The following is a 26,486-nucleotide window of genomic DNA, read 5'->3' as shown; positions in this document are numbered from 1 at the left end:
ATGCTTTGCAACTTTATCCTGATACACTGCTATAAAGTAACGTCTCTTTGGTAAAAAAAAAATGCGCTGACCGGATCACGTAATCAATCGGGTGGTACTAGGAAGCCACATAAGCATACATACTCAGATCTGGCTTGCATCAAGAACACCTTGAGAATCACGTTATTAATATGGGATAGCTGTTTGGTATAGTGAATTTTCAATAGACACATTCGAATCCCATATACGTATGAAAAAAACACTACCCATTAATTTCTTTGAAATAATAAATGTTGAAATTTTATAAACACTCCACAGTAAATTTGTCGTCTATACATATGAGTCTTATAGCAAAGTCCTATTGCTTGCATCCACGATATTTCTAGTAACGGGTCCACGCTGATCTTTCTAACTTAGCGGGACACCCTTAACACACGCAATGAGATTCCTCTAGATGTATGCACATACTTGGGGCTAACTTTTATGAAGTTCTTTTGATACGAAAGATCCGGCAGAATGCCAACATGTTTCCTCTTACTAAATGTGTTCAAGGTTAGCATAAATGCGCCGAATTAGTTGAAAACAAAGCTCATTGTTTTCTTCTTTGAGGTTCCTTTTTTAACTTCCTTTCATCCAGTGCCTAAAAAAATATCAATTGCAAACATTTATAGGACTATTAGGCTAAATTATTTGAACCTACAGACTTTCCTGATGGTAAGCTCCAAATAGAATACGAAACGAAGTTAAATCAAAGCTTATTTGACGCAGACGTAATAAACGTTGAAGGTTATGCCATCCAAATGCAGGATCTTGTTGGGGAATTCGTGACCTCTATAAAAACGACCTAGCAAAAAAACAAGCATTGGCATTTTTCTGGGCTGTCGGCCCATAAATAAAAGCCAAAAATAAAGCATATATCTAAACATGTTTCAATACATCCAGATGACGTTGACCACTTCATATTCTTTCCAATATGAACAACGACGCAGCATTTAATGAGGCCATTAGTATTCCCTGCAGCTGGTGGTAAATTTCAATAACACAGTGTAGTCCAATAATGAAAACTCATATCAACAGTCACAGTTAGTTATTATGGAAGCCAAAAGGAAATCCCTCCTTAGAGTGCTAAGATTTCTCCATATTCAAGCTTTTATTAAGGATTACTCAAACTATACAACGTATTATCAGCAATCTATCTCTCCTAGACCGATAAATCGTTTGCGTTTTTTTTTCGTCCGAGATACTTTCGACAGAGGTATAACGCACTAGAAATAATAAAGCCGCTGAAGTTTGAAGCTTGCATAGGTGAAGACTGCTGGTACGATCGGGTCTAAAAATAACACTATATGTTAACGATACACTCACCGCAACGATACAAGGCACTCACTGCAGAAAGGCTTTACTTTTCGAAGGCTGCCCTTCAAAGCTGGACTCTCCTTAAAAGGCTGTCCAGGCTAACAACGTAGGACAACGATTCATCTTACTAACATTGTCTTGTTTCTAACAATTTTTTGCACTAACGAAATTGCAGTTTCGTCGGAGGTCTCGTAGGAAACAAGGCTAGAACGCATGACTTTGCTACAGCCCTATTTCTGCTTTCAGTAAGCCTTAGATACAAACCGAAGGAGAGTTTCACAGGACAATAAAAAGACGTTCATTTTAGTTCATGGCAAGCTCGGTTAGGGCTCTAACCGATCCCGCGGTTACCTGTGTGGCGACTGCCGTCGAATAGCCACAAAATCCTACCTAACAAATGATTTCATTGAGATCTAAAATTAGTTTTTAAAAATATGATCCTATGGACAAGACTAATTTTCTGTTTAGTATTCGAATTTGTAAATTCATGCACTTATCGCAAGTTTCACCCGTTTCTGGTAGTTGTTCCGCCATCACTAGCCTTATGCGTACGATTGCTATTAGCTTTACTTATAGATATGCCTTTCACTCTACATTCATTGATTGCCGATAGCTTAGTCCGCTTAATTGGCCTGTTCTTTGACAAATCATGATTTATATAAGTCGGGGTCCAACTGCAGCTGACCCAGATCTATTTGAACCCTTCCTATTTTGTTTCTATATTTTGGCCGACCGATCCGTTCTTCACTCATAGCTTAGATATACATTACTTATATATATATATATTCACATCCCGTCATTTCAGTCACTCGCTGCATCTTTATTGATGGATCGGACAATACAAACTGGGTAGCTAGGTATTTAAAATAATTAAATATTTTTGCTGTGGTTGATAATTGTGACGATATTGCACCGATATAATGAGTTTGTTATAGAATATTTTGTGCAGTGACACTCAGCTTAGCGAGGACTTAAACTGCCCTTCCTAGAATGAGTTAGCTTTTATTCTAACGTTTGTAGAAACCCGTAACCGTGATGGGCAACAGCTCATGCTGCAAAACCAAGGCGAAAGTGGCAGCGTCGCTACTAACTATAGACCTCTCAAACGTTTGAATTATAGTGATCCGATAACTAAACGGAGAACAATCAACATAGGAGAACTCCCGATGTCAGAATAGCGAGTGGATTTAAAGAAAGTGAGTCTTTTTTTTGGAAAGATTTTGACATTGGCCAGAGCGTGTCGCCGTTGTTACGTTAGTGAGACAACGCCATCGGCCACCGTAAGAAGATGCACTTCCCAAACTCATATTTTGCCAATAAATACTTCTACTCAAATAAAAGCTTCAATTGCATGCACGTTGTATGTGCGTGTATTGCAAAAAATAGTTGGTGGTAAGTTTTCGACCAAAACTTCCCTTCAACGGGGCCCCGGAGCAACAGGCCAAACCCTTAGACTACACCGAGGTCAGCCTGTTTTACTACTCCATTCTTAATCCGACCTCGAATGCATCTTACACTTGTTCCCACTGCCAATATCATTGTACCCCATCAACAAACAGCTACTTCCACACGACGTATAACGCTACGCTTCACAGACTGTCCCTCATATTTGCTCAATAGCTTTTTTCATATATTTAACAGAATCCTATTTATAGCGTAGGCGTAAAATACCATATGGATAACAGTAATGGCATGTTCACAAACGTCACAGAAGATGATCTCGATGACTTTTGCAAGCGTATCTATCCCAAGGCGATATTTTGCGTTTGGATTTATCAGCAGACGCCTGGTCCGCAAGGTCTTCAAATGCGCCCATGCCAACACGACTCTGGCTTGATGCGGTCTTAACTAGTTTCATCTGTTGTATTTCAAAATTACGCTTGTTTTCGTCGCGATACGTATGGCCCTAGGTGATGGAACAGTTTATTTCGGTATCCTCTCGTGTGCAGTTGTCAGACGACAACGATGTGCGGCGCAATCCGAGCACTACCTCGACTGCACATTGACCCTATTGTCGTAGCATCCTATCGCTCATCTGTCATATTTCACTGTGAAGAAAATCTCTCTTCTGCATGAAGACTACCTCTCCACCCGTCTATTCAAGTCATCGACAACTACATGACGCAGAAAATCCTGTGTGTACATATGAACACACGGTGATTTTCGCTTTCCTCTGCTGTGTGATCCACTGTTATATACAGCTTCGTTCAAACTAAATACGGTGTAAATACACAGTAGTATTAGCTATATATTTCCTCTCTTTTCACTTCGTCGGAAGAAGAAATGTTTCATTGGTCGAACTATCTTTCTGAAACCCATAGAAGTTAGTAGATAAAAGATTATAGCTGTTAAATGTTATTTACTACTTGGTTGGTGACCATTATGGCTAAGACCGTTCTAACATAACAGGTAATGAAACTTTGTATTTCACCAGAAAAAACTTAAAATTGTTGAAATGAAATAGAGAAGCCCAGGCTAATGTTATGGAGTCCTATTGAAGTTCCACCAATGTAATTTAAAACATCATTTATGAATGTTTTTTTTTTTTTCTAGCTAGATACCATTTTGCTCCCTGGGGGACTATCCGCAAACGACCTGCCTGATGGAGTTTCCTTGAGATCAACGGATTAACAAGGTCTTATATTCTACACCTTTCAACGCTAAAAGCTCCGTGATGAGCCGATTTCTTCTACGAGGGGCCGGGCTATGCTATTCATGTCTTCTAGAGTGCAGCACTCTGTTAGGGGCATCATCGATTACATTCTCGTTTTCGACTATATCAACTGGCTAGATTTGTGGTCGTTCACAGTTTTTCAGATTGAACACAATTCTCCTGATACCCCAAATTTGCCCGGAAGATTCTACCTCAGTCACGAATCACGCCCGTCTCAGGCTGTGCAGCTTCAATATGTTAAGGAAAAACAACGCCGAAAACTGTCACAACAACACGTGCATGTATTGACAACACGTGATCCTGTAGTCCTGCCGGCGACCTCGGAAAAGATCTATGCCGTAACAGTTCCACCAGTTAGTCGCTTTAATCTATCTTGTGTCTGTGCTTCTTATTACGTTCTCCTTATGAGAGCATGTGTTGCTGGTCAGTTCTAATACCCACTGCGTTATGCCTTTCACATGTCAACGTTACTCTTATTCTATCCACTCGTCCTTATTCATCCGTCGACCGTTTTTAGCCACCATCGAACACGGCCGCTAACGCTTTTGACCTAGTTTTTCCCTCTGCTCTATACGTCACATATACGTGGTTTCGAAATTCGTCCCAACATCGACTGTGCTCTGTCTTCCACTTTGGTCAGTGGTCCCACGACATAGTTTTCTTTTCGAAAACGCGTCATTTTTGCCAATGCGGCCGCTCCGAAAACTCTTTGCCTAGAAGATTTACTATTTGCCGCACCTATCTTTAAACTGTCCAAATTTCTCCGACAGAGTCCCGCCTGTAAAACATTCATTGGCGTTCATTTTCGTCGCTTTACTAACCTTCGTATACGGTAGGATCCCGTCCTGTTTCCGGACGACCATATGCATCATCTTATTTGACTCAGTCCTATTCACTTCTTGCCATTCGGTCTACGTTTGTCTACCGCTGAAGTGCGTTGTCCCGTTGACTACTTGGCCGTCACCCAGTGACTGCTCTTGGCCTTCCGTACTATTTGATAATTAGGGACATACTGAGGTTATCCCGTGACACTACAGATCCTAATTATGATTTGTATGTGCGTGTCTGGCAAGTGTACTTAGATACATAAATTCAGCTGTAATTCTTGTTCTAATAGAAAGTATGCAGCGGTGCATTGTCCTCTTCAAAAACAAGGACGCCATTAAGTGCTGCAGTAACCGAGGGCCGTTGATTAGCCTTGCTCGCCTCAGACAATTTTTAAGAGGAGCCCCCCCCCCCCCCCCCACCCGCCTCTGCGGTAATTATGAACGCGCAAATGATATACAAGACAAATCCTGTTCTAGCATAGAAACGATTATCTATGAAGTTACACGGCAAGGTCGGAGCATACTTTGTCGATTGTTAAATTATTTTTGCCGACGTAAAAAATCAAATATTCGATAAGAATTCATCGTACGGTGAAAATTTGTTAATGAGGATCATTGATTTTCTATAATTATCTCTCACTCGAATATCTATGAATATGTTGTGTATAGGCATAGATCGGCCTTTCGTCGCTCGGACAAGTAGAGGCGAAATTATCTCATCAACAAATCAAATCGTCTACTAGCGCATTGCTAAATACAAGTACGTACGACAGTGAGCGTACAGGGGAGAGCACGTCGTGCGATGGTTTCTTCGATACTACTCTAAACCTCGTAGAAGTAATTCGCGACTGCTGACGATGCACTTGCTTCCTTCGAATATATCTAGCAACAGCTTTATTTATCGGATAAAATTTAAGATAACACTTATCGCCCTGCTATATGAAGATAGCGCGCCAGGAGGACACGTCTAAGTAAGCACCACATGCCTTCGAAAATATGGACCATTTTAATGTCCGTCAGAGGGTTCATTAACTGAGCATGTTAGAAAGTGAAGTTAATTAAGTAAACGCGCCAGGTGTCAGCCATCGACTGGGGTGTTTAATATATGTAAGCGCACTGTTCCAACGCGAACATTTTATACCATCGTATTCCAGTATCGACATAAATATGACATAGGCTGCTAGCAGAACCTTTTCTTTTCATGGAATGGTTTTCACGAAGAAGCTGGCAGTGCCTTTAACGAACCTCATTACTCCAGCGGTAATTGTGAATCTCTTGTCCTCCCATATCCGAGTCTAAATAGTCCCATGTATATTGAGTTCCCTTTAAAGAACTAAAAACAGTCGCCTTTCGATCTTCACCAAAATGATGAGCTGCGATAAAGTGGTATCAGGCCCTTAAGTACTGTAGGCTCTTTTCAACACCCTTAGCAATATGCTTAGATAAGGTTTAAAGGTGTGAGGTGTTTCTTTCTTAACACAATCGAAGGCTAGTAACTTGTTAAGCCTTCACGCGTTTTAGTTACTTCAAAATATGTTTTGAAAGGAACATTGAATTAATCTTATTTTCGCCTCTTGTCTTCATGCAGCTAGATTTGGATCCATTTAATTCTGCTGGATGTCAACATTAACACCTTTAACATATTCTTGACAATATTAAGTTGAAAGAGAACCTTCATCTTACTTAAACTTGAGAAAAATAGTTTCAAATCCCAGGAGTTATGTAACAGTGAGGGAGATCTGATTATTAAGGCTAAACAGTCTCTAAAAGTTCTATGATTTTCGAATTATTATGGACTGTTTAAACCTCGCAAATGGTATATTTCACAAATTGCGACTGAAATTTATCCAAACAGGGTGATTTTCTTCAGATGTGTTCAAGAGAGCGAGTTTTCCGAAATCTTTCCGGTCTTCCTTTAGACCGAAAGGGTTTTAAACATTTAGTTCTGGCGAACCCATATAGATCTGTTGAATTGAGCATACGTAAAGCATAGCATCGAGCAGTACCATATTACCTATTGAATTAAACTATCTTAGATGAAAAACAGTCGACAAAACTATTCATTCGTTGTACAGTTTGTTTCTGTATCCATTTCGTAAAATAACTAAGGCGTATGGAGGTTCTACTATAGCCAGGTGTGTCTTAACGCGTCACGTTTCTGTTTTTGTCTCCGCTAAAAAAAGTTTTCCGATATAATGAACGAGCTTTAACGTTGTCGACTATCATCGATACGATGAACCTCGCTCAGCCTAACGATGGGGGCGTTCTTAGCGATGCTATAGCAATAAAGGCGGGGTCTTATAGCCAAATACTTGCTAGATTCTAACGAAGCGAAGTAAAGATCGCTGAAAAAAGAACCCGTTCGTGTTAACAATGATTATTAGCCCATTAACCTTCTATCACCAGTCATAGTTTCGTATAAATTATAATTAGTCGCTAATAAACTGAGGCGGCGCTCTAATCTGATAGTGCTTCCATGTTACAGTGTGCCAATGTGTCGTCAAGGTCACACATTTCGGCAAAGATAACGTCGACGCACTGCTCATAATTCATTGTATACCTCTTCTGACAGTCGTAATCATGACACTAATTGAAAAATTAGGATTGTCTCACAAAGATTGTCTGCCTTTCGAAAGACGGCAAAGTTGTTTTTAGTAATTATGCGAGCAGAGATATTGCACGAGTACGGCTGTACGGTCCAGGGAAATATATCTGGTACACATGTATAATAAATTGGACCCAATTAATCTATTATATAATCAATTATATTTCACTATTAAATTAAATGATGGAAAACATTTCTGTTGACAAGAGTTTATATACTCTTGTTGTTTTTCTGCTTTTATCACGTTTAGACAACACGTTCTGATGAGGTCTTGTGTACCAGCGTGGGCTCAGGACACAACATGGCCTCCAGAACAGCTTTTTCTACACCGGCTACTTTATATTCGTGTGGTTCGCTGTATTTTTCTTACCGCATCCTGCAGCTGGTGCAACTGATACTCGGGTGTTGAAGTCACGCATCTTGCAACAGCAGAATCATTCGTTTTTGGTACATCCTTCTCTTTTGGTTGTGTTCCGATCACGGTTAGGAGTTTTGTGAAGTGGGTCGCGTGAGCCACAGAAGCAGCAAGAGGAAGTTCATCGCCCGTTCGTTGTCTCTTCCACCGCACTTTGTTTCTGATTGCATATACCGCCTGTCCCTGACATATGGCAGTCTTCTACAACCATTTTGCTTTCTGCTTACTGCCCTCGATGGCTGTCTGCTGCCGTACCTGCACTATTGCAAGGATATGCTCGCAGTTCATTAGCGAGCTACACCTGCACAATGAAATATCAATAATGCAGAAAAAGGAGACAAAAGAACGCAGAACGAAATCTGTAGATGGAAGCCGTGGGCACTCACACTCATACATTAAGAATGCAAGTAAAAAGAAAAAGACAATATATGCCATTCTTGTATCAAGCGCATATGTCGCGAATAGAAGCCCTGTCGCATTCAACGGACCTGCTGTACCTTTCTATTCGGCAAAGTTCGAGTAAAACGCTGTAAAAAAAAAATGTAAGACGCTATTCGGCATTCCTATAGACATTTCCAAACCTCTTTCATAACCCCTTTTCAAATAACTAGCGCATTGAGCACAGTTTCATTGTGCGTCGTCATAGGCGCTACCATGTCTGTTTCCTAGTGCGATCCTCTACATCTTCACAGTACGAAGAGGAGATATCGGCGAACCTGTGCATATATGAAGCGCATGCTGCATACTTTTATACAGGGAAGGCTGTTCTACCATCTTATGGTGAATGTTAGATGCGGAGTGCGCATTTCTACTTGCAATACAATGTCTACAATCCTCTAGGCTGAGCTGCGCGAGGGGTACCTCGTTAGTCTCGTCCAAAGTCTCAAGTCAGTGTATCAACTCTTCAATAAGACCGATGCCCCCGTTGCAGCAATAACAAATCGTTTCGCTACAATGATGAAACGAACGGATAGATAACGCTGAAGAAGGTTGCCCGACACAAGCAATAGCTTGTATTTGAACCGCGAACTATAGGGAAAAAAACACCTGGACCGCGGATGTAAAAGCATCTCTTCCATAGACTACACTATCGCTTGCAGTTTCCCCTCCATTGGGTCGTTTCTATCGTGATTTATAATGGACCGCCTCTCAATTGCATTGATTTAGTTTTAGTTTCGGCAAGAAAAACGTATTTGGCGACGTAATGCCCGACCATCGCTTATGGCGATTATAAAAATACCTAAAGTATTTTAAAGTTAAACTTCTTAAAGTTTCTACGTCTCAAGTTGAAGCTTTAGGATTTCTATTAGTTTTCATATATAGTATATTATGTGAGAACTAGTTAGTAGATGCAAATATTTCTGCGGTACGTCTTATTCTTTGATAGCACTATATTAATCTAGCAGTGGACCTCTTGTTTCACACTCTGCTTCACCTATACCTTATCCATTATACGATACGTTGCTCAGTGCAAAGGCTACTGCCTCCATAGCGGCCCATAGCCCATAGCTACGAAGAACGGGTCTAAAAAAGCTTCAAAACTAGGTAGTCCAGTAAAACATTGGACAATTATAGCACGAACTATAGCAATGCGAGTTATGGCAAGAGAAAAAAACATGAAATCTATATACGTACACATGAACGTTGAATGAAAAATAGATGACAATTCTCGGTTTTTCCCTTCTCTACAAAAACGTTGTTAGCCAGAACTTCTTGTTGAGTCTGGCACAGCTCTCAATATGGCCGAGTATTGGAGAGGAGTTCGTGCTCGGTTTCCGAAACAAGGAATGGGCAGCGTACCGTATCATCGCATAGCTTATCGTAGTTGGATTGAGAGTGCGTAGAAGCAGTCTCGCAGAAGTTACCCTATACAGAGCGTTTCAACGGAAATACGCCTCTTTTCAACGATCGAGCTCGTTCTTCGTGTTTCGCAGATGACAAAATGCACGTGGACGTTATCAGCAAGACATGTCATATAGGTGATCTATTGTTTAGATCTACGTAGTCCCTGTAGATCACAGTTGTATACGTTATTTTCTAAAGCGTATGCTTATTTGTATGTTAATTTAGCGACAGGATATGATTAACAATTCTCTATCATCAACAAGTACACAATAAACTTTGAATATTTCGACATTTTGTTCAGCGATCAATACTGCCTAAATTCATGGACTATTCCCTTCGTTTGTACAATAGTTACGTGTTACATAGATCAAATAGTAAACGTAGCTGATTCTAGTAAATCGTTAATAATAAACAGAGCCTATATATGTAAACGAGCTGTTTGTTTTCCTACAGCTAACTAGATAAGTTTTTCATAACGCTAGCGTTACAAATTGAAACGAAACGAAAAATGAGGCTGAGACATTGTCAAATCGTATTACTTGTAAATAATTGGAGATCATAAAAAAGCGGCTGTAAAGCTAGATTGCTAATTACGTCTTCGTCGATACAGAAACGTAGCTTTAAAGCTCACTGAATTGAAAAAAGGAGGCAATATTATCGTCAAAAACATGAAAAACACGGCAGAGATGCAACGTTCTGACTCACGTAGGAAAAACATTTTTGCAAGGCCTTTTTAATTGGTTCTCTTTCTGAAAGGTCATCGGCTGTCTTTGAGTGTCAAGCACCGCCCGAGAACATGTTCTCTTCTCGACAACCCTGATACGACTGCTTCCTATAGTCGAAAGGATCTTGTCGTGAATTATCACTCTGAAGATAGGTGATACAGGTCGGGAAAACAATTTTCAAAAAATTACTTACTGCGTTTTCTTCCACCTGAGAACAACGAAAAGCAACTCCCGAGTTGAAAAATGGTGTCCTAGACCGATAGTACATATTTTGCTCAGCTGGATTTTCTGAAGAAAGACGACCCATAGACAGACAGAGAAGCTGAACTGTGACTATACAGGGATCATAAAGTATCTTTTCAACTGAAAAACCTTGATTCGCGATAATAAACACATCCTGCTATAAAAATGCGTCTCATGTACTTGAAGTTGTTAAGCTGTTACAAGCGAATTCAGAGGTCTTTGGAACTTAATAGCTTTTGAACTACTTGGGCTAGAATGATGATTTCTTTATATATGTTATAAGTACTCTTTTTTTCTTTTTGTTCAATGCTCTGGCAGCTTCCACACAGCCATATATCTATAATTTGTGTTTCTACTTGTAATTTCTCTATTCATGGCTTCTGAAAATAAACTGAAAGCAGGATGTGCTTCCCCACCTGTTGCCCGTTTCATTAGCGCGTTGAACCCAGAAGGTGATTCAGGCATGGCGATAGGTCTGACATCGCTATCAGGTAACAAAACCGGGCGCTTTCGATCGCCGCGCCTGCGGTCCATAAGTTTCTTGAGTAACTCAAGGTAGTGGCCCGCATTCGTTGTGTCATCGTATTCTACAGCGACAAATGCTGCTGATGTTCAATGCAAGCACTTCCATCACCACACGTCTGAACCTATTTGATATTGCCACCGATTCGATTTCTTCGGAGCACGATGCCATTCATTTTTTCAGTACATTTTCAGGTGGAGGTAAAAATTGAACTATACCTTGTTTACCGCGATGGCCTGCTCTAGGCGTGTTTTTTATTGATTAAAGTTCGACAAATTGCAATAGGCGAAGCCCCACGTTTTGGCCTACTGAGGCTATAGACTTCCATGAAAACCCTCCTCGGTCGTGGCAATGTATCCCCGTTTTTCAGGTTCCGACATATAATCTTTTCGCTATCTTTGTAGCACAACAATTTTCGTTCTTGCAACGTTTGCACCATTTACTTACCGTGCTTTTGCGTAAGGCCTTTTACCTAGCGTCTTCACCAACGCTCTATGAATTTCCGCAACGCCGTAGGCTTCAATGAACAGGAACTCGACCACTGATCATTCATTTTCGAGACAAAGACATGTTTTGTCCTGCTTGACTAACTCCTTTCTTCGAGCAAGTTTCTAGAATAGTAGAATATTTACTAGCCTTAAACTCGGTCTAATTCATTTGTGACAGCCTAATATGATTGGTCTGCGACTGACTACTAAGACCTAACAGCAAACCGATAAGAAGCAGACTTGTTATTTATTTAAAGTGTCAGCAGCTTGTGAGTATGCCGAGTCGTAACGAAGAAGGTACTAACAGTACCTAACAGTACCTAAAGCACTGATCCTTGTAGCGTCAATATTGCGGTGAAGTTCCATTCATTGCGGGACGCAATTGCTGCAGATTTATAAAACAGAAACAGTACGCGAAGAACACAAAACTGTCTACGGATGGGGTTGATTTTAGGAACAAAGAAATCCTGGACTAGAAAGAAATACAAAAGAACCTAACAATCTGATAAATAGCAACAAAAAACACGTCATAGCAAATGCCCAGCTTGCATATATTTATATATATATATATATATATATATATATATTATTCTATGTGTACATGATCATAGGACAACAAACATTATTCTCATTCCAAATAGCATCATACCATCTTTGCCATCGGCTTACAATCAGGACATGGGACCTATAATTGGCTTGATTCATCAAAATAACAATCAATCTGGTATAGGTACATTTCAGTGAACAGGCGATGGCAATCAACTGATAGGCGAAATGTTCTTCTGTCTGTCTCGTTGGCCATCCTGAAGCTACTTCGACGCAGCACTCGTCGCCCAACAGGCGCCTCCATTTAAAATTTCACATTTACTCTGTATCTGTTAATTCATTGTAATATAGAAATGGTCGAAATACATTTCTGTCGGTCCAATCCGTAGTACTACACCTTCACATCATCATTTCACCTATCGTATATTATAAATAACAAACTGGCTAACATAATAAACTAACTGAATGGTAAAACTCAATTTGATTGGTTCTCTATATAGTTATTAATGTTCTTTGGTCATAGGTAGTAGTTGTCGACCAGGCATGCCCTAGCCATCTTATGTTCTAGAGCGCCCTCTGTCGAAACACCTCAGAACTTTTACAATGTCAATACGGTGTATAGAAACGACATCAAAGCGCATGTTGTTCCAATGCGCACAATAGTTTGCAACGGGAAATGTACGCAGAGATCAGTATCACCAAAGTACCACTTGCTTAAAGATGACATTTGTTGCCCTTCTCGACAGGTATCTATCTCGTTATATCTTTCGAGGTCTAGTAAACAAACAATTTCAACAAACTGGCTATAAATGAAGGAAACGTACGTAACCTATTCATCGAGCAACGCCATCTTCCGCCATCCGGAAAGTATTATTACAGCATCCTATCACCCAAGAGCTACCATATTACCGAAAACCTTTTCTGTCGTTCCTATTTCTTATCTAAACCTTAGCTAAAGAAATTCAAAGCCTTCCAAATAAACCTATTCATTCACGCGTCAGGTATTGGAGACGTAGGCAAAGGAGGCGGAGCCATTGTTTCATGAAGTAACTTTGACGTTACTTCACTTGTAAACGACGTCGACGGCTCATCATCACAGTTTACGCGGCCCTTTACGACAACAGCATCTGACAACGCGTCTTCATCGTGTGATTCAACGGTAACAGTTATTGCATCCTCGGCGGCAGCAGCGGCGACGGTAAGAGCAATTGAGGCTGTCTCCCTCATCTCTACAGTATAGTGATTAGCTTCGCCAAGGCGATTGTCACTACAACCCGTGAATTTACAATTTTCGAAGTGTTCGCCATCAGTCGAAGCCATGCTGTTATAACTTTTAACATGATGACTTTCACAGGTGTCAGCGTCAGCCGGGCCAACGCTGGCTGTGGCAGACGTCAATACCGGGGAGAATTTTTTCATTTCACCGCCGCACTTATTGAAGCTGTTATTGCTATTCTCATGGTAATGACCTTTATCATGATTATCGTTGTTAAAATTAGTACTAGCTTTAGTATCGTCCAAACTGTTTGTCGCCGCACAAAAATGCTCTTGAGCTGAAGTAGATGGGTTGCCGCTGGAGCAGTCTGTTAGTACCGACGATGCTTGCTGTCGCTGTACCCCTTCTAACAAAAAGTCGTTTTCAGGCTCGGATTGTTGCTGAGGTCCTTGTTGTCGAGAGATCGATTGATAACGTTGTGTTCTTTGTCGCTGTAATGGGTGTGCTTGCCCCCTTTCAGTAGTACTATGGGTGGGCCCAGCTGTCGCGGCGGTTCTGAAGTGTCCAGCATTGTTGGTCACAGTACTATTGTTCAACAGCGTAGGGACAGTGGGGGTGGCGTAAGAAGCCAGCACTTGTCCTGATGTCCTGACCACGCCACTGTTGTCGAGGGCTTGCATTACAACAGAGGTGCGATTGGAGGCAGTTGGATTCGGTGTCGATTGAGGAGCTAGGCCAGATCCGGCAGATGAAATAATCAAATGTGACTTGATGGCATCATCGTATGAAGGGGGGAAATCACTACGCGACAGCGAATAAAACAAGTTATCTTGATTTTCCTGCTGCAAATTAAAAAGGCATACAGACGCATTGGTGAATCCCAGCTTCTTTTAGTTCTTCTAAGGCAATAGGGTATGTCTGGTACAGCCAAGGTAACTGGTTTAAAATCTTTATTAAGCTTTCTTTGTTCGTTTGGAAACTAAGAAAGATACGTCTACGAGAACGGCAGGCATTGCTCTGCTTGATATATAAAAGATGAATTCCTGCTCTTTATCTTTTTCTATATTATATTACATTGGTCAAGTGTATTACGGCCAAACATTTAAGAAAGAGTCAAAAAAAGTAGACGTTCTAGAGTTATTCTTACATTGTTACAAATGCTAAATACTGGTTTCAATTTCTTCAATCGAGAATAGTACAGAGGTGTTACCTAATCTAAAATAGGAACACGAACCGCTTTCTTGGTTACCGTTCCCACCACGATACCTTTATGGTAAATGCATGAATTCTTTACGACATTTACTATATTTCCAATAGAACAGGTAGGTAGGTAGGTAGGTAGGGATTAACCAAAAGAAATTCTAGGCTAAACGCCAGGGAAGTCATGCATGGTAACAGGATGCGACATTTTCGCTAAGACGATAACTTAACCAAGTTTAATTCGTCAAGTGTGCGTGGAACGTAGAACTTGTGAACGGAATCGAAATGTAATTGAGGCCAATTACTTCACCAGACCTAGCTATCCAGCCCTGAACTTGGAACAGTTAGTCGTAATTAAGAGCAGATAGGTAGGTCCAAGAATTGACTTCATATGTGGACAGCGTTAACCAGTCTGTGAAGTAACAAACTCTTGTTTGTAAATGATAAAATTAACCAATGTGACTCTTCGCGGGTTAGTTCCTCTAGCTTTGCTTGATGTAGAACAACTCGTATGAGTCGCTCACAGTAATCGAAAGACCAATCATGGGTAGTGGACATGCGGGTAATTGATAATTTCAGCAGTGGCTGATGTATTCAAGTTTGCCTCAGAAAAAAGATATTGCCCAAACGATCGTGGGAATTTTGAGAAGATTCACAAGGTGCGCAACCAAGATGTGCCCTTGTTTTTGTATTGTTTATTGTATAGAACGTAAAACGTATCAAGTTATCTTCCTAATTAATACGGCAGTCTTGCTGAGAATTGTGTACGCACCAGATGCACCACGGTACTTCTCTAGACACAAATGAAAATGTATTTCCACATCCATATGTCTCCTCTATATTTAACAAAATACCTAAAAAAGTGCCTATATAAAAACGTCAGAGATCATTTATATATGTCCCGTCGCACAACAGTCACTTGATCAATTTAGTCAATTTAGCTAATTTAGTAATTGGTAACCTACGCTTGGCGACAATTCGATAAGCACAGTGTTGAACCTAGTACGAGTCCCATTTCTGGCTTCATAGTAGCATTTGCCCATCATTTGTGCCGACCCCATATTCCCGTTTCAAGCGCTACAGGTTGGTCTGGAGCTCTTTTTGCGCTCTACAGGCCAATCATGTCCCGTCAACACAAGATACTTGAAGTAGTGGAAAACATTATATGTACGAAATGGCTAATTATATATGTTCTTTAAGTCTTCTTAATCAACAACCTATTGCCGAAAATTGCAACATAGTTATTACTGAAGTTATCCATGACAAGGGAAGGGGCATTGGCTGGTTTAAGGCTATTCGTAGCGAAAACCGTAAATTTATTGCGATGCCTCTACATCGTGAAGGGAAAGTCGAAATCCGCCGGAGTCAACCTAAAGATTATTATTTGAGACTGCAATGCATCTATTCTAGAAGAAGTCGATTCTCTCGATTTCAGTCAGAGTGCGCTCTGGCCAAAAATTTCCCTACGTAATACGTACCATGTCGCTCTGTAGTCCATCATTAATCTGACCGCGCATTTCTGCTCTCCGGCGCTCGATGATCGTATTTAAGTTTCGTATATAGCAGAACCGCCATACGATGATAATTAGCCAAAAAAGTAGGTTTAACACCAAAATAATCACCAAGGCCCTGCAAAACGATGAGTCAATCAGTACGTTGGCAAGCAAGAGGCATTATAGAGGGCGTATGAAAACAACCAAAATCCTATGGAACGCAAGATGGCTCTTCTAAATACCTCATGTAAATCTGTATCGTGAGGTGCTTAATTTCTTTAAATCATATAGGATTGCGCTATTTATCTAATTCTCTGTGTCTCAATATAGTCAAGTAGTAAAATGCACCGGTTATGGGTTATTCGCGCCGTTTTTGCCCTCTTCCGTGCTACGCGGTATATATACGTAATGCAACTGTAGTGTAAAGAAGTCCAGCTTACTGAACATCTATATTACATAACTGTGTACGTCTCGTTCGAATATTCTTTAGGTAAACGATAGCTAGGCTGAGTAAGTGGCGCGTCTCCCCAGGTCGATAGCTCTTTTTTGGAGTTATTTTCTTCAGTCGAAGGAATGATAGCTTTTATATACAATAATATATCATTGTGTCAGCAAGCAACTTGAACTTATTTTGTTAACTATAAAATAACGACAGCTGTTGTGTTTTTTGTGAAATTTCGGGTTTGTTATAAAGCGAAATGAAGGACGGGACAACGAAGCTATTTCCGAAGACCAAGTTCAAAGAATATATCATTATAAGAGAAAATACTCATTTCGCAAACTAAAAATAGGCCACTTATCTAAAAATAAATATTAACTGTCTTCAAGCCTACATTGAGGTTGGAAGTGTCATAGCGTTTTTTATAGACGGTGCTTGCCCAAAGCTAGATAGCCAATATGGAATGAGCCGAGCCGTCTAGCTGGTCGTTGCCCTCGTCGATTCGAATGGTCGTAGAAACAGACTCCATATTTTTTTTGTAGAACAGTTGAGACAAGTATTTGTGTAGTATTGAGACAGCTGATTCCGGTAGAATTGCTAATAGTTTCCACTTTTTCCATTTGTAGATATTGATAAGCTCGCTTGATGCAAGAGAAGCCTAGGTTTAATTATTTTTATTAGTTTGAACTTTAACTATCTCGATGTTGACTCTAAGTACATACATATTTAACCCAACCGAATCATGTGTTCAACAATGAGAAGTTCAAGTAGAAAAAATCGAAATTCTCTCGCCAACTTAGCAGTTAACAATGAGTTTATATCGTCTGTTGCTTTCAAGTTTCATGTCCAGTTCCGTCGCTATGTATTTTATCAGTCGACTTCGATCCCCTTCTCGGATTCGAGCCCGAGCCACCACATGTCGCTCAAGTTAACCGTCACAGATATGCTGCAGTAGGCCTTACTTTGACGAGTTTTCAAACCTGATGACATTTTGAGCGAACAAAGAATGGTAAGAGTTGCCCATTCGTATCGTTCCTAAACGGATTCTCTTAAAGGGTTCATTTGACATTTACCCCCTATGTGCATCCTAGATAAAGGGCCCGTTTGCGGTCAACTAATATTTGTAACGTCCGTTTTAAAAGTCAGCCTTCATTCACTAGTATAAATATGATATCAAGCAGTGAGCCAATGAAATTCAAGTTCATCATCACGGGCTCTGGGCATTAATCAGGTTGGGGTTGTACACTATGCTGATCGACTAACAAAGGCATGTAGTGTTAAGTTCTTCAAAATCTGAAACAAGCAAAACTTTGCTAAGCAAGTATTTACATAATTTTTTGATCTTAATCAGGGAGTGACAATGACTAGTGCCTGCCTGGTACAAATTCGGTGACTCGTAGTATTATCCGCAGCAAACACTGATAGGCAATGTCCTCCTGTTCTTAGTTTTAAGTTCTGTTCATCAGATGGTCATCGTTATTACTAACTATATGCATGGCTGTCATAGCTAAGTTGCGATAAAGTGAATGTGACCACCCGGCCAATGTCTATGTTAAGCTTTTAACTATTCTAACACACATTTTCTTTAGATTATCGAAAACGACCGTAGTTCTTTTTAGGGCTTATAATAAATGAAGTTACTACCAGTGAGACTACTTAGGCGTTTCTTACCTGATATATCTACCTTAGTGTTGGCATAGGCTCTATTGACTTTCCCGCTCCCCTACGAAGCCTAGTTTCTATGTGTTTGCTACAAGACGAACATGGTCGTTTTGCAGAAAATTTTCTATTAGACTTGTAAAAAATGTTTGCAATATTTTACGTCAAAAGTCTCCGCCTTCCGCTGGATAATAGCATCAAAATGGATATGTACAGCAATGGCCATGTCGGTAATTAAAGTATGACAACGAGTCTTTCCTCGACAAGATAAGCCATAATATGAATTAGGTGCATGTTCTGATGCACCATCCAGCCGAAGTGTTCGATTTAAAGCAATACTCTAGTGCTCCGTTCTCCGAACAGGGCAAGCATAAAAACTTCAATCAATTAAACCCAGTGGACTAATTTCTGTTTCGCAAGGACCGTATAATACTTTCAGGCGTTCCGTTCATGTTAGGCCAAATTAAAGATGTGCATTTGTCTACGCCATTAACGTCCATGAAATATTACTCATGCCGATCTCAATGTTAGGGCTTACAGATCTTTAGCGGATGTTCTAATGTCAAACGCTCATTTAATATTGCCCGCAACCTTAAGTCGACGAAAAAATAATTTCAATTTAAAATCATCAGGTTGTTTGGCAAGGCCTAAAAAATACACGTACTTGTAATACAATCGGTTCGATGTATTGAATATTAAGGTGGTCTTGTCTTAAATATGTGCTCATCAGGATTCAGCCAGCTAGGTACACCGTCCTGGTCACGATTCTGCGGCAGCTCTGGTTTATTTTTTGCAAAATTTTAGTAGAAATCACAGAACGTATGTATGGACCTGCACTATACTTTTTTCCTACAGCACAGTCTGAGTAATTTTTCCATATTCGTGAAGGGCAATTTGATATTTTAGCCCGCCTCTGAAGACCGAATTGAATCACAAGACGTTAAAAGCGGACTACATTAGAGGATTCGTGTTTGTTTTTTAAGATGCTGTATTTTGAGTACTTCTGTAATAATAAACTTATGCCGAATGAACTTCACCGTAAGTTGTTCCATGCCATACTGTTCCGCCGCTCCAGGCATACGCACTCTATTTATGAGACGACGACGACGACGACGACGACGACGCCTGATAAAATATGATCGGCAGATTAAAGCTTATGCAAAACTGTCCTTTTAGACACTACCGAAAGTTAGTTGTACAGATTACAGAATGCCAATTAAGCAAGTATTAAACAATTAAAACGTTATTAATTAATTGGCAGTCACCCCCGTTGAAGCAGCTGTTTGTGGCACGCATTAGAGTATTAAAACGTATTACCAAATTGCCTCGATTGGTCAAACGAAAGCTTTTCTTCCATAGAGCACGTAGTTGGGCTCATAAATTTTCCTAACTGTCAGACAGAATACGGTGATTTAACCAGACCGCATTAGACGCCTTGAAATACACTTAAATACATGAGCTTATAATCGCTTTGAAAATCGGCCACCCGTCGTCGAACCTTTTTTTACTTAAACACAAGGAAACCTGTGCTTTAAAAATCACGTACTTGTCCCAGCTGAGTTCATCACGGGAGGAGATCTGGACGGCGGTCATCTTAAGAACACTCGACTATACATGAACTAGAGCCGCATAACTAAACAATACTTTTGGAAACTGTAGCACGTATAGAAAATACGAGCGCCCACCTTTACTAGCAATACACATACATAGAATAATAATAATCGATCAATCTAATAAATTGATGAGACGTACATCTGGTACGGGCTGAGATCCATGCTTGTTCCGAACTCCTTACCCATCGTATTTGACGTCACACATCTGTCACCGCATACACGCCACCCATCAAGCTAACGAGAGAGCATTCGATACGATCCTCGAATAAGCTTCATCCTTAACTTCCGCAGGTACAGTGCATAAACTGGCCATAATGGCGACACAACGATCACAATTACATCTTGAGAAACGAAGCTCTCCGTGCAGAAACGAAATTATTGATTTTTGACCAGGGGAGTTCGCCGAACTTTCAAGCTTCCTCGATAGTTTTTATCTATGGGTTGCGGTGTATAACGTACTCGATATCCTGCTTGTTTCATCGACTTACGAACAAGGTAGTGTTCTGAAAGTCACGTGCAATGTTGCGTGTTTCGTTTTTATGTCATTTGATTTAAGAACAGATTTAGCTAGCTTAATAGAATACTGTTTCCATGCTCTTTGTTCGACGTCTGCTGATTGTTGTTTGCCGTCGGACGCCGTATTTCCAACGCTAGAAACAACGCGGGTAGCTACTGCTAACGGCGCGACGCTCAGCTTGACGCCCTTCGATAAGACATGGCCTCTTCGTTGTAGCCGCGACGTTAAATAGCGTTTGCGGCAACAGCGGCATTAGTTGGCACTGTTTTGGCAACGTGAGTCGCCGAGTGAAATATCCAGTGGCTCCGTTCCGTTAGCCTTCACCGCGCGATTAGTGTTAACGCCTGCGGCCGGCTGCTATCTGTCCACTGCCGCCGCCGTCCCTCCTACCGCCACTGCACCATGTCCATAAAACAGCGGCTTTACCATGATCGGCAATGCCATGACAGCATCAATTTTACCCGGCAGATAGCTCCCTCTCTTACCGTAACTCGTTGCCCAGGGGGAATTATGATGCATACGCGCCACTGGTGGCAGGTAAAGAGTATGTAGAGTCGTCGATATACAGAGAGTGAGACAATGTATCTGGGTACGGTAATTGCTCGATGTGAGTCGTTCACAGCTGTTTGCCTACCTGTCTATGTATTTGTTTGTGTTAGTGCCGTCTTCGGCCATTGGTGAATGTGGCCAATGTCAACGTGGACCCAGAGGTGGAGAGCGCCGCGACTACCACCAGTTTTGGCAGCGGTCGATGTCGAACGGAAGCCTTACATTGAAGCAAGAATCTGCTAGTCCTCCGGTTGTGTAAAACTCCATAAGATTGGCTGCTTTTGCTGCAGTCTGTTAGTAGCCCGTTACTGAGGGTCTCGCCCGCAGCAGCGTCAACGCGCTCAGGTGTCAGTGCGTCATAGGGGCATTGTTCCGTTGTTATAATTACTATCGTCATATTCATTTTGTAATCACTATTAACCAGCACAAGCCACAGGATTGTCAATATACGTGAGCCTGTGACACACAGAACAGAATTTTGTTTTGACGATTTCGCTGGTACCTGTTAAACAGACTAGCTGTTATGCAGACGAATAGCAATAGACTCTTGTTACGGTAGAATGTCATTTCTCGCGATAGACTCTTCTCCACACGACAGGTTGTATATGCTCCTGGAATTTTCTAGTTAAGCTGAATGTTTACTTAATTTGCTGCAGTTAACCAGTAAATAGTGGTATGAGAAAGAGCGTACGATCGTAAGAAACACAAACAATGGCAAACTATACTGAACGGAGGTCTGCCGAAGGTGGGGCGAAAAAAACGTACTGGCATGGGGCACTGGAACTGAGGAAAGCGAGACTCTATGTTCTTCTTTGCAGAACTTTCTTTGCAGAATAGTTCAATTGTTAATGTGCAATTGCAATCCGTTGATCTTGTCGGTTGCTGGACGCTTAGTTCAGGATCTTGGATTGTCCTATTGAGTCCGGCCAGCTCCGGAACTGAACAAAATTAGGTGCGGAGCCGGCCGGTGAGTTGGGGCACCTTCGAAGCATTTTTCGTTCGTATCATATTCTATCGTTCCTATTTTTTAGACATAGAAAACATAATAATACTTCGAGTTCGTACAGACACTATACACACTCCCTTCTTATTAACGCGAGATTAAAAATACTGCAATAACAGGGGCGCCTAATTTCGAATTTATTCTATTGTATAATTCAGTCAAGTTTCGAATATTTATTTGTCATTTGGCACTTTTTGGTTACTTCGTTTCCGTCAGTGATATTTTAGTAACACACGTCGGCTACATTTCTCTCTACACACACACACACACACACACACACACAAACAAACGTAAAACGAATAACATATTAATCTTGTCGGAGGTAATTTTCCATACAAAGTACAGGTGTTCATTGCACTGTCTGATACAGATACCTTTTATGTCGTTCAGTTTTACGGGAGAAACAGAAACTTTTAAAGCCCTACGGAGCTTATCTGCCTCTAAAGGATGTAAACAACGGGTTTCCGTATGCGTATATCCGAACCACGGTATATGGGCGATTATTGCATGCACATATACAGCCGCCCTGGGTTAAACGACTCGCTCGAATTTATCATTATTGGTTATTAGTTATCGATTTTACCCTCTTATTTGGTTAGCGTTTATCCGGCACGATAATACGGTATAATCAAAGCCGATCGGTCACAGACACATATCACACGCGTTTGATGGATTAAGTGTTTCTTCCGAGTTTGTTTTCCATCCGAAATTGCCACAATCATACCAGTTAACCAGACAAAATACCACTAAGTTCTCTAGTTAAAATTAAAGCTCATTTAAGTCATTAATAATTTTGCTATGGACGTTATCAATGAATCTACCATAACACGTAAAAGTTTAGGTGACGTATTTATCTGTGCCCACCGCGTTCGCTTAGTGTTGCGGCGTGCCCTTGTACAATAGTTAATACTAGTCTAGCGTTTTAATCTCTAGGTCGTAGCCATGTGTTGTACGCGGAAGAAAAGTGTGGCCTTTTTTCTTTGCATGGGTTTGACAGTTCTTCTATCGCGCACTTACTTAGCGCGAACTTAGCATGCGCGCATGGAGACCAACCTAAACGGGTGTAGTTCGCTGATTACGGTTAAGTCTTGGAGCTAGCGTCTGCTATACGGGGTAATCAGACGCAGATCTCTACCCGATTGGCCTCTGGCATAAATGCCACATTTCAATCCAAGAATCATCTCATTTGGTTTCATATATCGCCTTGCCATCGGCTAGTTATCCAGTATTTCCACTATATTGAAATTGGCTTTTGCTGAGCTTTCTCTTACTGTTCGATCATATTTCTCGCCGTCGGCTACACATCTACGATATGCCGGTATCGATATTTCGCACAAAGTTTCTAGTAGACGGCCTTGAGAGAAGAGCTGAGCTGAAGTTTTTTTTGCTAAAAAAAAAAATCGGACGATCCCTTTGAAACTGTTTTGGCACATCTGTAGCAGTTTTTGAACGTATCGAATAGCAAGGACATGTGGATGTTTCATTGCGGATTTCCTATCGAAAACACTCCGCTAACATCATGCATTCACGAACCCTACTTTAGTCTTTAGTCTTTTAACGCGTATTGAACTAAGTGATTTTACAGGATGTCAGGAAAGCAGACGTCCCGTGGATACACCAAAAGTATCCTTGTGTCCGGTAATAATTCTCTCCTAAAGCATTGCATGCTTGAAATTTCTTATATGTGCATTGGAGTTCTCGTACCGTAGAAATAACAAAAGTCACGAGTTTTTGCAAGCAAATGTATATACCTACATGTTCTACAGAAGTATGGCAGATTTAAAAATATCGATTCAGACTTCACCACACGAAAAAGCTGTGTAGACAGAATACAAGCGAGCGGGTACTGGTTTTAAAGTGAAGGCATCTAGGACGTTAAGAGTTAGCGATAGCACGATAAGGGCTGCGCCATTCAGGGTTGCATAGTCTTGCTCTTGTCGAAACACGCGAGGTACTACATTCTTATTTTGATTCGGGAAACTGCCTGGCTAATTGAACACCGCTCGATAGAGATCACGAGTTAGGTGGAAAGTATCAATCTTATGGCTGTTCATTAGACGGGTAGAGTATCCATCGGGTTTTGTGAATTCCGAAAAGCTTCTACCAGATTCGTCAGTTCAACGTACTACAAAGTTACGTCTATTCAACGTGGAAGGATTATGCAAATTCTATAGTACTATAGCGTTCTAATCTGAGCACGGAACACCGATGCACTTATAATTACGTAGTCATACATCCCAAAAAGCGGGAAAGGTAAACTGTGTATTTCATTATGCCGTATTTGAAGTTGAACGCAGAGGGTTCCCTCATGTGCCCGGCATACGGTTAAGATCTACAAAAATCCATCAGCCAAAATCACTTTGTTCCTTCCAGTTTTAAATGATCGACCTAAGTATCAAGCAGCGTACTGGTTTATACACATCAAAATCCTATTCCCCTTACCGTGAAGCTTGTATACCTCTTTTTAACTATTCATCTCTTCAATCTGTACATTTATTTTGAAAATGCATAAAGTTGTGCTTTTTTTTTCGTTTAACTTCTGAAATCAGTATTCAAAAAAGTGTGTTAGATCCAGCAATGATTTGCGTCTGATATTTTCTCACCAAATGCAGATCTCTGACAGCCATTAAAGATACTGTCCCGTCTAACATTGCGTTATTAGGCAGACTACACATCAGTCCCAAACTACCTCTTCCGATTCGAGAAGATTCTCAAGAAACATTTTATCCTTCCGCTTATCCCCTTTATTGTTGTTCTCAAGCAGTACATGTTTTTCCGTTCAAATTATTCAGTCGTAATTATACTGCTTTTACAGCCAGCGTTCCCGTTAACTCGACTTACGTCTTTTACGTGACAGAGATACGATACGATTTCGACTTCGTCGCTTTTCGGTGCTAAATCGCCCACGGTTGGTTTAGTGACCACTTAATAATAATTCTCATTCGAAATTATTACGTTATTTTTTACTATAAAGCGTAAAATTGCTCCCGTTGTTCTGACACTCCCTTCAGTCTATTATTGCGCTAATATACTACGCTGATAGAAGCAGAATGAACGTGAGGCGAGCTTCATCTTGGCGTAGGTTTAGACGCAATGAGCAGACAATGAATAAACGTCAACGTAATGTTAAACGTAACTGCTATCGAAGATCGAGCTATTGGCGTATTGTTTCGATACGTGCGACTGCGCTCCACCCTGACACGATCCAACGAAGTATCATCGATGATTTCCATGAAGTAAATCTAGGCTTAAATAAATATGTTAACCTTAAGTACATATTATATTACGACTGACAACAATTTATGACCTGTAATTAAATGTAAACAGTCCTTAGATGAAAATGAAAGGATCACCATTTTATTTTAGCGTTTCATAACTAGTGTTAACGTATTATTCGCTTACCGTTCGGCCATTTTTGCCGAGGTGACGTCAGTGGTTTACTTGAAGAGATTCATATCATCCGACTTCTGCTTTATCCGTCCATGACGTAACGCGTCGTTACGAACGAGCTAGAAAGACATCCGATGAGTACTGTTACGTACGTTCACACGGTGCAGCTTTGTCATTTCTGACACCGTCGTAGCGCCGTTTACGTGTTGGAATAACGGCTTCTACTCGGCCTCGCCTATCCCAATCAACAAGAATTGGTACGTCGACGCTTTGCGTTCGTTCCCTCTTGAATCGCTTTGTTTGTAAGCGACTGTGAACAAGTAACGGACACATGTTAGTAGGTCCAGCTGGAAAACTGATCACAATCAACTAGATAGCTTCGGCGCCCTTTTAGGCGTGCTGATCTTGCCCGAAACTCGTTACGCTACATGCGCAATTAAACTATCGGTTGCTTGTCTTAGTATACATTCGCACCTAGCTCATAAGGGGTAAAGCTGATTACGGGAGCAAACGCCTAACCTTAAAGCTAAGCAGTGCCAAAAAATTAACGTCAATCGATCGTGTAGCAAGCGATTCCGGTCCGTGTCACAGAAAAAAAATATGTATATATATCTATACGGGGGAAAGGGGGAGGATCACTAGCTACAGCCTCGATCATTGGCCATAACGCACCCACGTGTTAAGGTATGAGCGACCCAAAGAAGGAAGGAATTAAGTCCATAGGCCCCCGTTTACCCGTGCTTGTCTAAGACCAATGTCATGCACGCACGAGCTGACTTGCTTTGGACTTTCGCGCATTAGCGAGTCACACCTTGAGCCTCTTGTGTTATTGGCCTGCTCGAAGAGCCAGTCATCGCGTGTCGCATGCGGGTTGTTTTTGACGAACAGATTAACAATTGATGACATTGGCATGGATAGTACGATTGAATCAATCGGACTCATTTATCGAAGCAGTGGGCTCATAAATCCGTTAAAAATGTTCTAATCGCTACTGGGGCGGCTGCCAACCAGCAAACGGCATTACATGTTGGTCCTTTGATGATCCTTATGGGTTAGGCGGCCCGAATACTTCGTGATCATTCACAATGACTAGCTGAACCGTCGGACAAACAACAAATCGCTATTCAAAATGACCACATAAGAACTACCAGACACGAGAGGTGTGGATGGATAGATTTTTA

At 41.0% G+C, this 26,486-nt stretch overlaps 2 protein-coding genes across 10 annotated transcripts in view; both read right to left on the bottom strand.

Moving 5' to 3' along the window:
• The window catches only part of LOC111245310 (uncharacterized), a 39,897-nt gene extending 31,649 nt beyond the window's left edge, over window positions 1–8,248 (bottom strand). Inside the window, exons 1-2 of the mRNA XM_086978549.1 lie at window positions 8,243–8,248; window positions 7,812–8,057 (exon numbers count right to left, since the gene is read on the bottom strand). Of these exons, the coding sequence (XP_086834675.1) occupies window positions 7,812–8,057; window positions 8,243–8,248 (252 nt within the window). The remainder of the gene's footprint in view (window positions 1–7,811; window positions 8,058–8,242) is intronic.
• Window positions 8,249–12,212: 3,964 nt separating this feature from the next.
• On the bottom strand, window positions 12,213–25,888 carry LOC111245140 (uncharacterized). Of its 9 annotated transcripts, none has more exons than XM_086978858.1 (4): window positions 25,318–25,888; window positions 19,271–19,358; window positions 16,121–16,271; window positions 12,213–14,284 (listed from the first exon to the last, which is right to left on the bottom strand). In XM_086978858.1, exons 2-4 carry the CDS (start codon window positions 19,288–19,290, stop codon window positions 13,217–13,219), a joined length of 1,239 nt encoding a protein of 412 aa, XP_086834984.1. In that variant the 5' UTR covers window positions 19,291–19,358; window positions 25,318–25,888; the 3' UTR covers window positions 12,213–13,216. The 9 variants fall into 9 exon arrangements, with proteins under 9 accessions (XP_086834984.1, XP_022648812.1, XP_022648813.1 ...); XM_022793077.2 differs by lacking the exon at window positions 25,318–25,888 and adding an exon at window positions 19,986–20,873; XM_022793078.2 differs by lacking the exon at window positions 25,318–25,888 and adding an exon at window positions 20,029–20,873.
• Between the last annotated feature and the right edge of the window lie 598 nt (window positions 25,889–26,486).

The sequence above is a fragment of the Varroa destructor genome, unplaced genomic scaffold (assembly GCF_002443255.2).
Source record: "Varroa destructor unplaced genomic scaffold, Vdes_3.0 BEIS01000002.1, whole genome shotgun sequence".
NCBI classification, from domain to species: Eukaryota; Metazoa; Arthropoda; class Arachnida; order Mesostigmata; family Varroidae; genus Varroa; species Varroa destructor.
The sequence above is the reverse complement of the archived record's forward strand: the minus strand, read 5'-3'. Positions and strand labels throughout refer to the sequence as shown.

What these genes read in the sequence shown, in the direction of transcription:
- LOC111245140 (XM_022793075.2), bottom strand. Translation starts at nt 20,032, where the DNA reads ATGGGTAAGGAGTTCGGAACAAGCATGGATCTCAGCCCGTACCAGAT. An exon ending in GATCTCAGCCCGTACCAGAT is followed by an intron (nt 16,272 to 19,985) that starts GTACGTCTCATC and finishes ATCGTTTTGCAG; the next exon opens with GGCCTTGGTGATTATTTTGG. An exon ending in ATGGACTACAGAGCGACATG is followed by an intron (nt 14,285 to 16,120) that starts GTACGTATTACG and finishes TTTAATTTGCAG; the next exon opens with CAGGAAAATCAAGATAACTT.